We start from the raw sequence: 12,535 nt of genomic DNA on the forward strand, positions 1-12,535 counted from the left end.
TGAGACAAAAAATCTCTTAAGAAATAGATTTCGTCAGTGTTTTGTTGTGGACATATTCTTGATGTTTTCATTTTTGTTGCTTCCAGTTTTTGACGGGTATCGAATTTGGTTAAATGAATCGAGCAGAACATAAAGGAGTCTGATGCCTCCGAAGTAAGGTAAGATATACCGCTACATGACACAAGAGTCTTTGTAGCAACGATAATCCCAAATTCACAGATGACCCCTTGCACTCGCGCTCCCGGTTTTCAGGCGCGGATCCAGATGCCTTTTTTTCTGGGCCAATTTTTTTGAAACATTTTTTATATAGTTTCACAGTTGCCATAATGTAGGAAAGAAGTCCAAGGATGCCCTGAAAAGTCACTAAAATCAGTAGATTTTCCAAAATTTCTTGGTGGAGGGCCCAGACCGCTGTAGTACAGTCTTTCCACCTTCAGTGCTCGCACAGTCCTGTTTATGAAAAGTAGTTGCCCTTTTTCCCACACCCCGTCCCCCTTTGAAGAAATCCTAGATCCGCCCTGGTTTTTTTCACAGGTTCACAGTAGAAATATCTTTAAGGCTTTTTACTGAGGTGAAAACTGTTCTAGTTGTTTAGGTTTTCTCATGATAATTTGCTCTCATCTGATTCGAACCATATTTTCTCGAATCTAAAAAACCACATCGGATATTTTCCGACAGTCCGACAACCGACCACAAAATAGGATGAGAGTAAAAATGTTTGTCTGCGGTAAGTAGGAAGGTAAAACCGTCACCGCGCTGCTGTGTGGTCACCTTTTGTCTGTTATCTACACGTACTTCCTATATTTCTCATGTTATGTTCGCTCATAAATCAGGCATCTGTTATAAGAGTATTTCTCTTCTGGTTGAGCTTAGAAATAACGCTAGTTTTTCCATTATGAGTACAGCCTCCTGGCTAGCCCATTGTCCTTTCCCCATTTTAAAAATTATCTGATGCTGTATTTATAAAATTGTAAAAATCTTATTGTAAAAAGAAATAAAGAAATATCATTATTATTCTACTACTGCCTGTCATCACCTGCTCTCCGCGCGATGTGTCTTCCGTAATTTCCTAAATAATTAGAGCATCTGAGTGTATTATGCATGAATGTGTCTGGTGAGGATTTTGCCTCGCGAAATGAATTATGAATTCAAATAAAAAACATTCGCTCATTAACTCTGAAATACTGAGATCAACGTTAGTCAGAGATAGATTCCCCCCTGAAATTGTACCATTTTTTGTAAACAAAGCGCCTTTAAATGATCGGGTACTTAAAATTTTGGATTATAAGTTCTTTTTGTCGATAGAATTTTGGGATTTCATTATTTCACAATCAGTGAGAATTCGTACAATCTGTCAGCGTTTTCGATATGAATATTTTTCTACGAAAACGTGAATTTTTTGCGGTATTTATCGTTCGTAATAACCATAACGGACGAAATTTCATCGACATCGACCCGATTGTTATTGAATCGAAGACGAACCCGTTAGGCCTATCATTCATGATTATGAATTCACGCGCAGTAGGTGGGCGGGCAGGCGGTCGTCTATAGAACGAAATTCTACGTACGTATTACAGCCCGATAAAATTCAAGCGCGCGGCTTTATTTATAAACATACCAGTACACTGACAGTACAAGCGGTGATTGTTGTTTTCAGCGCGTCTGCTGCTAGGAAAATATGACTGTGCGATCTCATTATCAACGCGGCCACATTACACCCTGTATCTATTAATGCGTTAGACGACTGAGCTTCGCCTGGCTGCGGCGAGTGAGTTCTCCATTCATTCAGACACGACGCGACGAGATCCATTCAGAACGTCGAACGTCTAAGCAGTAAGAGTCGACTCTCACTACTCTCTCTCTCCGTCTGACGAAGAAGACTTGTTACTAGTTGATCGGACTATAGGACTAAATCGATTCATTTTAGATTACGTTTTAATTACGGTTATGGATTTCGGTTGTGATAATTGCTGTCGACAACGTTGGCATCGGTTGAAGGTATGTTTACAATCACCCCAGTTTCAAAGGGGGAACATGTTTATAGTACGTTTGTTTTGAATCGATGAAAGTGAAATTTCAAAAAACTCATACCGATGGAATTAGGTTTAGGGCGAAGGGTTCGGAATTGTGGAATTTGGCCCAATAAACTCGCTCGATTTGGATCCGACTGTCAAATTTAATACATAAAACCGTGAAACATGATACGGAATTGGATTAAACCTATATAGGCCCAATTATGGAACTGGATCCAGAGTCATTATAAAATCTGTAAAATCGTTAATCTGTAGTCAAGTTTAACTCATACATCTGTGGAACTGGAAAACCACATTACTGTAGAATCGGGTCCAAAGTCAAATTAAACCCACACAACTGTGGAACTGGGTCCTGTGTGATATTAAACCGACACTACTGTGGAACCGGGTCCTGTGTCAAATCAAAAACCACATAACTGTAGAACTGAGTCCAGAGTCACATTAACCTGCTCAGAGTTATATTAACCTGCTCAATTTCAAAGCAGGGTCTCCGAGTCAAATTAAACCCACACTACTGTGGACCAGTAGTGATTCAAATTAAACCCTGGCAACTGTGTAGAACTGGGTCCAGGGTCGAATTAACCCGCTCAATTTCGAAAGAAAGTCGAATCGAACCCAACTGACTGCGGAACTACCTGTTGGCCCTCTAATTCAAATTAAAACCGCAAAACAGTGGGATTGGGTCCTGAAAAACTCGCCCACTCTTGTGATAAAACATTCTGTGGTTTTGCTGTTCACGATTTTTTCGAATAACATTGTACTATACAACAATGCTGTACGGATATATATATATATATATATATATATATATATATATATATATATATATATATACGCACGATTAATTAGATTCCAGGATGAATTGACCACAATTTCATACATTTCTCGTAAACCGACATTTTTTCTAACTTCCTCAATAATCATAATAAACCGGACACAAAGTTTAAACAGTTGGCTGCCACGCGTAAATTTAAATTCATTTGGATGAGAAAAAGCCGGTTTTACGTGAATTCGTATTTTAGTTCCCGGTACTGATACGGCGATCGTGGTCCCGTCACCGACAAAACAAACCATCATCTATTTTATACGACAACGGCGCGCGTTATTTTTTAAATTATTTCAATTTTCATCTATTCACGGAACTGATGATAATGGCTGACGTCAAAACAACTTATTATCCATGTTTTTTATAACGTGAATATTCAAATAGAGAATTGCGGTTATTAGAATTGCTGTGTCTGTCGAAACCCACGCAAATTTCGGATCGCGCGATTTTTCACCGCGAAAGTTACGGTCCATTTTCACAAAAAAGTTGAAATTTTCACAAAATTTTCACGAGATTTCCACAAAAATAGTTGAAATTTTCGATCGATTTCTTTTGGTCACTTCACGCTTTCGACGAGGACAATGATTAAACCTTGACTGTTTTAAGCTCAAACTCATTCGATTCATGAAACTGGACCTAGAGTAATGAACTGAGACCGTTGAAATTGTCATTTTCTAGTTCTAGTTACAAATATCGACCACCGAAATTAGTTTTTGAATTATCATTTAGTGCATTCCAAATTGTAATCTTTTTTCCCTGATTCGACCGCTTAATTCATTTGCAAATCTCATGATTTTAAGATAAAGGTTACCGATTTTCAATTGAGCTAAAAACAGCTCGTACCTTTGGACTACAATTTTTTGCGATAGCTTATCTTATCCTAAGTACACCGTCATAAATCAGATTTTGAACTAGAATTGCTTGTTTTCGTGTAATCTAAATCAGTAACAATATTTATGATAATCTTATGAACATTGTTTTTTTCTCGAGTAGGTACGAATACGCCGAGCTCTCGTTGCGAATATATTTGACATTTACGATATACAAATGCAGATTTTTTTCCGAGCTGAAATGCGCCGGAGGGTACGCGGGATTCCCCGCGCGGGAGAGTTCGGTTCGAAAAAATACCCACCAGACGTTTTCCGTCTAAGACGCGCAAAAAAAAACCAGACTCATTGTTTATAAGAAAAGTTTCGCTCGCGCGCGGCTTAGACTTCCAAGATGCGATGCGTTTAGAGGTACATTTTTAAGCGTAGGTCGACGCATGGAATCTCCGTTAAAAACTGTGAACTAGATATCGATTTTTTTTTGTCGAGGGCTCGAAAAATTATGATCTAATTTTTGCATCGAATAGTCCACCTCGTGACAGAGCTCAAAAACAATTTTGTCTCTATTCATTTACATCTATTCATCCCCAGACAGCCTGCCATAAAAACACCCAGCCAGTTACATAAGCTTATTTTTGGCTCAATAGCCTATTTAACAACTTACGTAAATTGTCAGTTTAAGCTGATTTTAGTTCTATAACCAATCTAACAATTTGAATACCAGTCTAAGTTCATTTTGGTTCTGTAATCAATCCAACAACTTAAATAACCTGACTAAGTTCATTTTGGTGCTATAACCATTCTAACAACTTATGACCAGTCTAAGCTCATTTTGGTTCTATAACCAATCCAACAATTTGAATACCAGTCTAAGCTCATTTTGGTTCTATAACCATTCTAACAACTTAAGACCCGTCTAAGCTCATTTTGATTCTATAACCAATCCACTAACATAAATGACCAGGCTAAGCTCATTTTGGTTCTATACCCAATCTAACAACTAAAGACCGGTCTAAGCTCACTTTGATTCTATAACCAATCTAACAACTTAAATGACCAGGCTAAGCTCATTTTAGTTCTATAACCAATCCAACAACTTAAGACCAGTCCTAAGTTCATTTTGGTTCTATAACCAATCTTACAACTTAAAGACCCGTCTAAGTACATTTTGGTTCTAAGAACTTAAAACCAGTCTAAATACGTCAGTCTAATTGCTAAAATGTGGTTTAGTAATGATATTGAAGAATTCAAACATTTCATAAAAGCACCAAGCTCCTTCAATCTCCGTTGAAAATATTTTTTTTAACGTAGAGATTCAGATATTTTTTGCGATGCAGCCGAGATTTGCAAGTGTTCCAGCAGCAGTCGGGTACTTGAGCTCATTGTAATGCGATACAAAATGATTGATGATAACGAAAAAGAATTTTTTTTTATCTCCAGACATTTTTATCTGATGATTTCCACGCTGCTATCTGGACAAATGTGAACGAGTGCGTCTTACCCTCTCAGCTCCGCGCAGTAACACTATACGCTGCTTTAGGCAAATCGGGGTTCCCGGCCTTGGCTCTAATACGGGCCTGGCTTGGTTGAAACCACAATCACGCGGAGACAATTTGGTCCGGGCCAAATTGGCATGGAACAGGTTTGAGTCAAAATTTGACCTGTGCCTAATGAGAGAGCGCGTTCACACATAAACCACTCACTCAATACTAAGCAAGTGAGTCACTTCCAGAACCAGTTGCAATTCATTTGTCCCATGCCAAAATTTGGCTCAGCCCTGGTCTTAAGTTTTTGGTTTGGCTGAACGGGTATGGGTCCATTTAGCACCTGTGTAAACGGTTGTTCCGTGCCAAAAATTCTTGCGCGATCACAGCTATAGTAATGAAAATTGGGTCCCATTTTAGATCGGTAACCAATGGAATATGAGGCAGGTTTCAATAAACATAATATTCAGTTAACAAATTCTGGTTTAAGAGTAGCGTATCCGGATTGTAAACTGTCTTCTATATCAGGCTTACAGATTTATGACTTTCCACTGGTAGAGCGTATTCTAGACAAAACTTGTCGGAAAAGAATTCCCGATTCGGTAGAAACCAATCGAAATCTCCCCTACAAATGGAAACAGACAGGGAGTGATTCGTCGAAGAAGTTGAAGCATAAAACGTATATTTTTGCTTGCCATGAATTTACCTATCTTGGATGTTCCCCAAAATGGGGGTCAGGCAGGGGTCTCAACGAGCCTCTTTTGTCCATTGTGAAATCAATATTTTTTTAAATGAAAAAAAAATACAAGTTTTCACTTGACAACAATTCAGATTTGAGATGATAAGATTTAAGAGTGGGATCACAACCTGCTGTCTGTGCATATAGGCCCACGGCCTTCTTTAATGGTAAATAACTTAGTTCCACCAGAATTGGGAAAAACTTGGGAATTTTGAAATATTTGTGAAATTTGTTTACATTTCGCGTATGACATCTGCCAAGGGCAACTTTCTTCAGCAATTTCCCTTGAAAATCACCTTTATCAACCAATTACCTCTAAAATATTGACTGGATCATGATGGCGTCTGTTCATTTCCATTCGGGGAAATCGAAAAAAAAATCACCCAGATGAAATATTTGGGAAAAACCATGGAATTTTTAATTCATGTAACTGTGGGAACGATGAAATAATGATTTATGATATGATATGATATTTAACCCCTATATACAAAACAAGTGTAATTTACATGTTGCATATAGTTGTTATGAAATGAAATAGTGAATCTGACCCTATAAAATTCAAACCGGCCCTTGAAAAATCCAGGGGGATGCCCATGCTTATGTACCTATTGGTAAATAAGAGAATAAGATTAGTAGGATTAAAAGTTCTACTAATTTGTACTTTATTACCGCGGATTAATGGATCGAATGGATTAATGAGTTAATCCGGCGGTACCTCGTGTACTATAATATTCATACGCACATGGTTTCAATATTAAGCCTTTAATCATATTTCGTTTATATTTATTTATTACAGATGTCGATGATCAATACAGATTCCCTGCTACGTATTGTGATACTACTAACAGGTATGTCTTAATCAGTATTCGTAAGGGGTATATCCGTATAGACAGGGGTGGTCTCTGAGTGTGGCTTCAATTCGCATTTGATTTGAAGTCAAATTTTCATATAATCTACCAAAATAGAAGTATGGATGCTGTTCCTTAGTGGTCTTGACTTCTAGTGTTACAAGAATTTCATTTACAAAGGCTGGTGTTGTAGTCGAGACTCAAGTCCCAAAGTGGTCTTGAATCTTAAGACCGGTCTTGAGTTACATTGGTTATCGATACAAAATGAGCTTATAGACTGGTCATTAAGACCATAACCTGACTACAGCTCCAACCCGCACGAGTTCTGTTTAGTCTTGAGTCAGATCTTCACAGAGAAGTGAGACGGTGTCCAGGATACTGGTTAATCGGACGAAAGGTCCGGAATGTGTCTTCGTTCTTTGATTTTGGTCAACTCCAATCCTGAGAGTTAGATCCTAAATGATTTAATTCAAATATGATGCTCCATGCTCACACCACTTAACGGGGAGGATACAAAAAGGCCAGGGTGCAGCTTTGATTAGGGTGGAGCTCTTTAAGCCAATTCTAAACCACCAATGTTGAATTGAGAAGCTTTGATGAGGGCTAGGTAATTCTGAACTTTCCGTATTTAACTGGGACGCTTCAATTAGGGCTGTGAAGTAGGTTCTTAACCTGCGATATTGAACTGGGACCCAGTATTTTACGCTACGCAAAGGTTAAAGTGTGCCAATCTGATGACTATGCTTAATGCAATTTTCGCTTGTATCAATGCCCGTCAATGTTATACGGTTCTTTGTGTCACCTTTGACAGTTTTTTCATGCCGGTTCAATGTTATACGGTTATTCGTGTCACCTACTGACAGTTTTTTCACCCCTGACAAACATTCAACGTTTTTGATCGTTTTGAATAATATTTTGAACGTCTATGATGTAACTATACCCCACTGTTATCTATTGCCAGCCCCGTACGGGACGCTATATCGACCTGTATTTTAGAGTCACATTTCATTCAGGTTGTTTCGGGTCTTTGTTCGGGATATTTTGAAACGTGTTTTATACGGACACAATGAGGCGGGAGACAATGTTCGTGTCCCGGGACGCAGATCGCGTCGTCGTAATTAGTTACGCGCTTTTCCAGACAGATATACAGAGATGATTTATCATCGGAGTGCGTGAAATACAGACAGAGAGAGGGACGCACAGAGGCAGATGCGAAGCAAAAAAAGAGTTGCTGCGTGGAAGAGAGAGAGCGAGAGAAAGGCTCTGAGGGTAGAGATTCAATATGTGGTACAGAACGGTGTAGTGGATGGATATGCAGTGAACAAAGTCGGAATGAGGATATGAGGGATTGGAGATGACAAGAGAGAGGGAGGATTGAGAGAGGGGAGAGGCTTTGAGGGTATTAGAGCTGATGTGAGGGAGGGGAGAGAAAATTGAAAACGAAGAGGAGAGAATGAGATGAGTGTAAGACAAAAGTTGAGGTTGTAGAATGGCAGGGGGAGGGGACATCGGGATCGATTGAGATAGAATTGGGAAATAAAGGGGCGAAGGAGAAGAGGCGCGATATGGAGTGCGATTTAGGAAGAAAAATGTGAGAAGAGAGAAGATGAGGGGCGGGAAATGTCACAGGCGAGGGGAGGCGGCCCTGGATCTCTCTCTGCAGACGGAGGTCGTCTAATCTGGTAATGCGTCTGATTTATTATTAATGATGGTATATTGTGTAGTCGCGCGGGTGTTGTTCAATTACAAGCTGTTTCCTGGAAATCATTGCGGCGTCTCTGTCTCTCATTGAGTCCTCGCTGCGTGGCGCGCGTGACGAGCTTCTGTCGTCTGTTTTTTCTCCTTGATTATTGATATGTATACTCGAATGGAAGCCTTACACGCCGAACATATCGAGACAGAAGACGCAGTACAGTCTGTTGCTGCCGTATCAATTCCTTAATTCCAGAAATCACCGGTTGATGATATCGCCATGTGATTACAGCGCTGTCATCGATATGAAGCCCGCCGGCGGAAGAGGCGCAGTGGCCGAGTGGTTTAAGCCGCCGGTCACTGGTTTCGTCAATCCAGGTTTTATGGGTTCAAACCCTGGTGGCGACAGAGTTTCTTGGTCGAAAATTCTTCTCTGGGGACAAGAAACATTGAACCCACTTATAATGCCCTGCATGGCGTTTAGCGGGTTGAGGCCGCAGAACTCTAAGCGATTTCTCGAGGATTTGTCGGCAATGTTCATCGCAAGCGATAAATTTGCTATAATATCACCTGCTGTGCGGCCACCGGTGCAGGCACTGGCAACGAGTGGTCTACGTCTGCTGACGAGTGGTCGCCAGCGTCTGGATTGCTCAGTATCTAGCATACTAGATATTCAGGCAACGAGATCGGCGGCAAATTGTCATCAGTCACATGTGTGCGGCTACTAGCGATAAGTCTCATAAGAAATTCCGATAAGAAATAGTCAATCGGCGCAGAGATTTGTATCTTGTGAGATTCACAAAATGGCCTAACCCTAAAATGAACTGGCACCAACAAACATGCACTTGAACTTGAACTTTATTTACGACTAAGACCACATTACAGTGATACATTGAGGAACTACATGTATAGTGGCGCCACCCCATGTGTCTCTTTTCAATCCCTTGGGGGATATACACGAAATTTGTGTTTAGATCTACGTATCTTCCAGTAGATTAATTTGAGGTAAAATAAAGTTTATATAGTCTATCAACATCCGCGCAAAATTCTTATCTAGAGAATTAGACGCGTGGTTTCCATCAGTCGGGTTACTACGTTTCACTCTGGCTAGCGAGCATATTTCCAGAGTTCGTGATTCCTTCCCTGGCAATCGGGGAACCACCAGGCGTTTCGCATCGCATACTGTTGATAGATGCAGTTTGGCAGTAGTGAGTTTTGCAAACAACACCGTCAGATTTGAAATATAATGTTCTGGTTCCAAGATTTTTGATGAAATTCCTAACTAAAGCAGTTAATTCTAGATAACCGACTTCTAACATCTCAACTTCTGCAGAATAGGGTCCCATATTTAACTAGTTAGTCCCATTAATTACATATATCCTTGCATCTATTGCATTTCTAGATTTGCGCAGAGATATTTTTAATCCATTAATCTCTTGTTTGGAGGCGAGCCAACCGGCTCTCAGGGGGATATGCATTCATAGATAGCCAGTTAGTAGTACCGAAGTACTCATTAACCCCTATAACGCTAATCACATTTCACTAATCAGTTTACGGGTTTTCTGTTAAGGGAGTTCAACTGTAACGTTTGTAAACGAGTTCTGATTCAGCGGCTCGGAACAAAGACGGTTGTCCTTTTCTCATTTCTAATTTCGAAAAGGAGTCCAATGATGTTAGTAAGGGGGAAGGCTTTGTCTACAACAGATATATTGTTTATGTACTGGGTAGGGTGGCCAATGACATGAAAAAATCTAGAAAAAATCAGGGAATTTGACAATTATGACCAAAACTTGGAAAACTGAGGGAATTTGGATAATGCTCTTGACAATGTAAATTTCTTTATAAGAACTTGATTCATGAAAAATGGATGAATTGGAACCTATTTTTAAACCGAGAAATTTCTCTTGATTCACTCAGGGAATTTTGCCTTTACACATTGAAAAATTACGGCACTCAGCTAGGATTTGTGAATGTGTGGAAAGTTGTCACCCTGCTGAATACCATTGTTTACCAAAGATTTATGCCCGATCAGCTTCCCTTCAAAATTGACCGCATCGCCCCTTTTTATGAATGGACACATCTTTAGTATTTTTGGTTGTGACTAAATCTAAATTCATTTTCATGAAGTTGCGATAATTATGAAATAATTTTGTTACCCCGGATTAAAGGGGTTAATATTCAGTTATCGCATCACTAGAGAAGATATCGACCGACCCGATATCATTAGCAGAGTGTTTAAAAATGGGCTTCTTTTGTTTCAAAAGCCAATTATCGGGGAACCCAATAGGAATAGACATGTTTTCTCGATAAGAGGCAAGTCACAAGTTACTAGTGATAGATATCAGTATAGAATTGCTTTTAAAAGAGTAAATTAGAAAAACAGAGATAGGGAAATACCCGCAGGAAGATATTTCATTTCTTATCACGGTAGCTAGTTCGTCAAAGGAGATTAGAAACTATTAAAGTTCTTTGTTCTTTCGTAATGTGAGACACGGTCGATGAACTGCGGATGATTGCGATAAACGCCGTGTCAAATCGATCCGTTAAGAAAATTTTGTATTTGAAACGAAAGCTCTTCATTTATTGCGATAGACATTGTTGGTTTTGAATTTGAATCTTTACCCAATTCTACAGTTGTATTTTTTTTTTGGGGGGGTCTGTATCCTGTTCCAAGAGTTTTGGGTATAATTTGAAGCCGTAACAAGTTCCGAGGGTTCAATGGTTTTAATTTGGAACTGGACCCAAGATTCAGCTAAATCCACCTGCACGCGTTAGGATCAACTTAAGATTGCTTGTTAGTTAAATATTTAGTAAGATGATTTGTTAGTTAAATATTTATTCATATCAATGGTTTTACATCGGAACTGGATCGTTGCGTTGGTTTAAGCTGACTGTGGCCTGTTTCCACATTTTTGTGGATCTTATCGATTCCGGACCCATCTGGATCTAACTCTGATGCCGTTGTCTGAAATTTCCGTCGATTCTGGCGACCGGGGCGCGACGCTCATGAAAGGTGCGTCTTTTTAAGGCCGGCAGTTTTTTCACGCCGTATTTAATAAAGTATGCGATGATATGTTTTCGTGGTGTTCTGTAAACACGAATTAATGATCATTTAGAACGGTTTCTCGGTGACACATGATTAATGAACTACGGTTCTGAAAATAATTCAGGTCAATTGCTTACGATTATCAGTAACAATAGACGTTAAGCACCCGGTTCGACAGTCCGGACTTCACCCCGAATTGGCTTAAAAGATCTGTTTTAAGTACAGTCTTGTTTTTATCGGGTCGCCAGAGCTGGACTAGTCCGATGGTCAGCTAGCCGTCTAAGTCCTGTTTTGCTTACGACAGGTGTGACAGGGGTCGATTTATATATAGGGGATTCAGGGGTCTGACACCCTTTACAATTTTCAGGTTGCCTTTTTTGAAGGCCGTCATTTGAAAATCTGAAATGCCTAAAACTCCTTCGAAACCCCTTCAATTTTGAAAATAGACATTTCAGAAAAACTATGCCTGAATCAGTACACATTTGGGATAAGAATTTTTTTCAACCCAATTTGGAAGTTACCTAATAAGGGTTTAGTAGTGTAAATGTGATGAAAATTTTCTCACAAAACCACCTCATTACCAGTTAACCAAGATAACGGTAGTATATACTGTTAAGTGATGCAGTTGGAATATTCTCCTTAAAAACCCTTCAAAAACGCCTTATATCCATGAATGACCGATCTGTGGACCCTGTATATATAGCATGCGCAATCCTCAAGGCGCGGCGTATTAGCAAAATCCATCACCGATTATGCAGTGAAAGACATGTTGAAAGGGGTTAATGAGAAAAAACAATGAATTCCGAATGCATTTAATCAAACGTTTCCACTATTTTGATTTTTTGCTAATGTACAATTTTTGCGCAGTTTATTTCAAGAATTTCCGGAGTTCATTTCAAGTATTTCGATTATTTATTGATGGGTTTTCGGGAGGCCGTAATTGCGGAAATACTCGTCGACGATGGTTCATTCTCCTGTTGAGTGAAGTCGAGAGCCAATTTATGAAATTGAACGAAGCCCTCTCATCGACTTTCTTGCTC

The 12,535-nt window shown here is 39.5% G+C and overlaps 1 protein-coding gene across 5 annotated transcripts in view; it reads left to right on the forward strand.

Moving 5' to 3' along the window:
- LOC141909557 (uncharacterized) overlaps positions 1-12,535 on the forward strand; it is a 34,381-nt gene that overhangs the window by 596 nt on the left and 21,250 nt on the right. For 2 of the 5 annotated variants that reach the window (XM_074800004.1, XM_074800005.1), the window contains 3 exons: positions 87-158; positions 1,658-1,998; positions 6,706-6,757. In XM_074800004.1, the coding sequence (XP_074656105.1) occupies positions 1,948-1,998; positions 6,706-6,757 (103 nt within the window). In that variant the 5' untranslated portion in view covers positions 87-158; positions 1,658-1,947. Of the gene's footprint in view, positions 1-86; positions 159-1,511; positions 1,999-6,705; positions 6,758-12,535 lie in introns of those variants that run through there. The other 3 variants (XM_074800007.1, XM_074800008.1, XM_074800006.1) reach the window with 2 other exon arrangements.

Source organism: Tubulanus polymorphus, chromosome 8, assembly GCF_964204645.1.
Source record: "Tubulanus polymorphus chromosome 8, tnTubPoly1.2, whole genome shotgun sequence".
NCBI classification, from domain to species: Eukaryota; Metazoa; Nemertea; class Palaeonemertea; order Tubulaniformes; family Tubulanidae; genus Tubulanus; species Tubulanus polymorphus.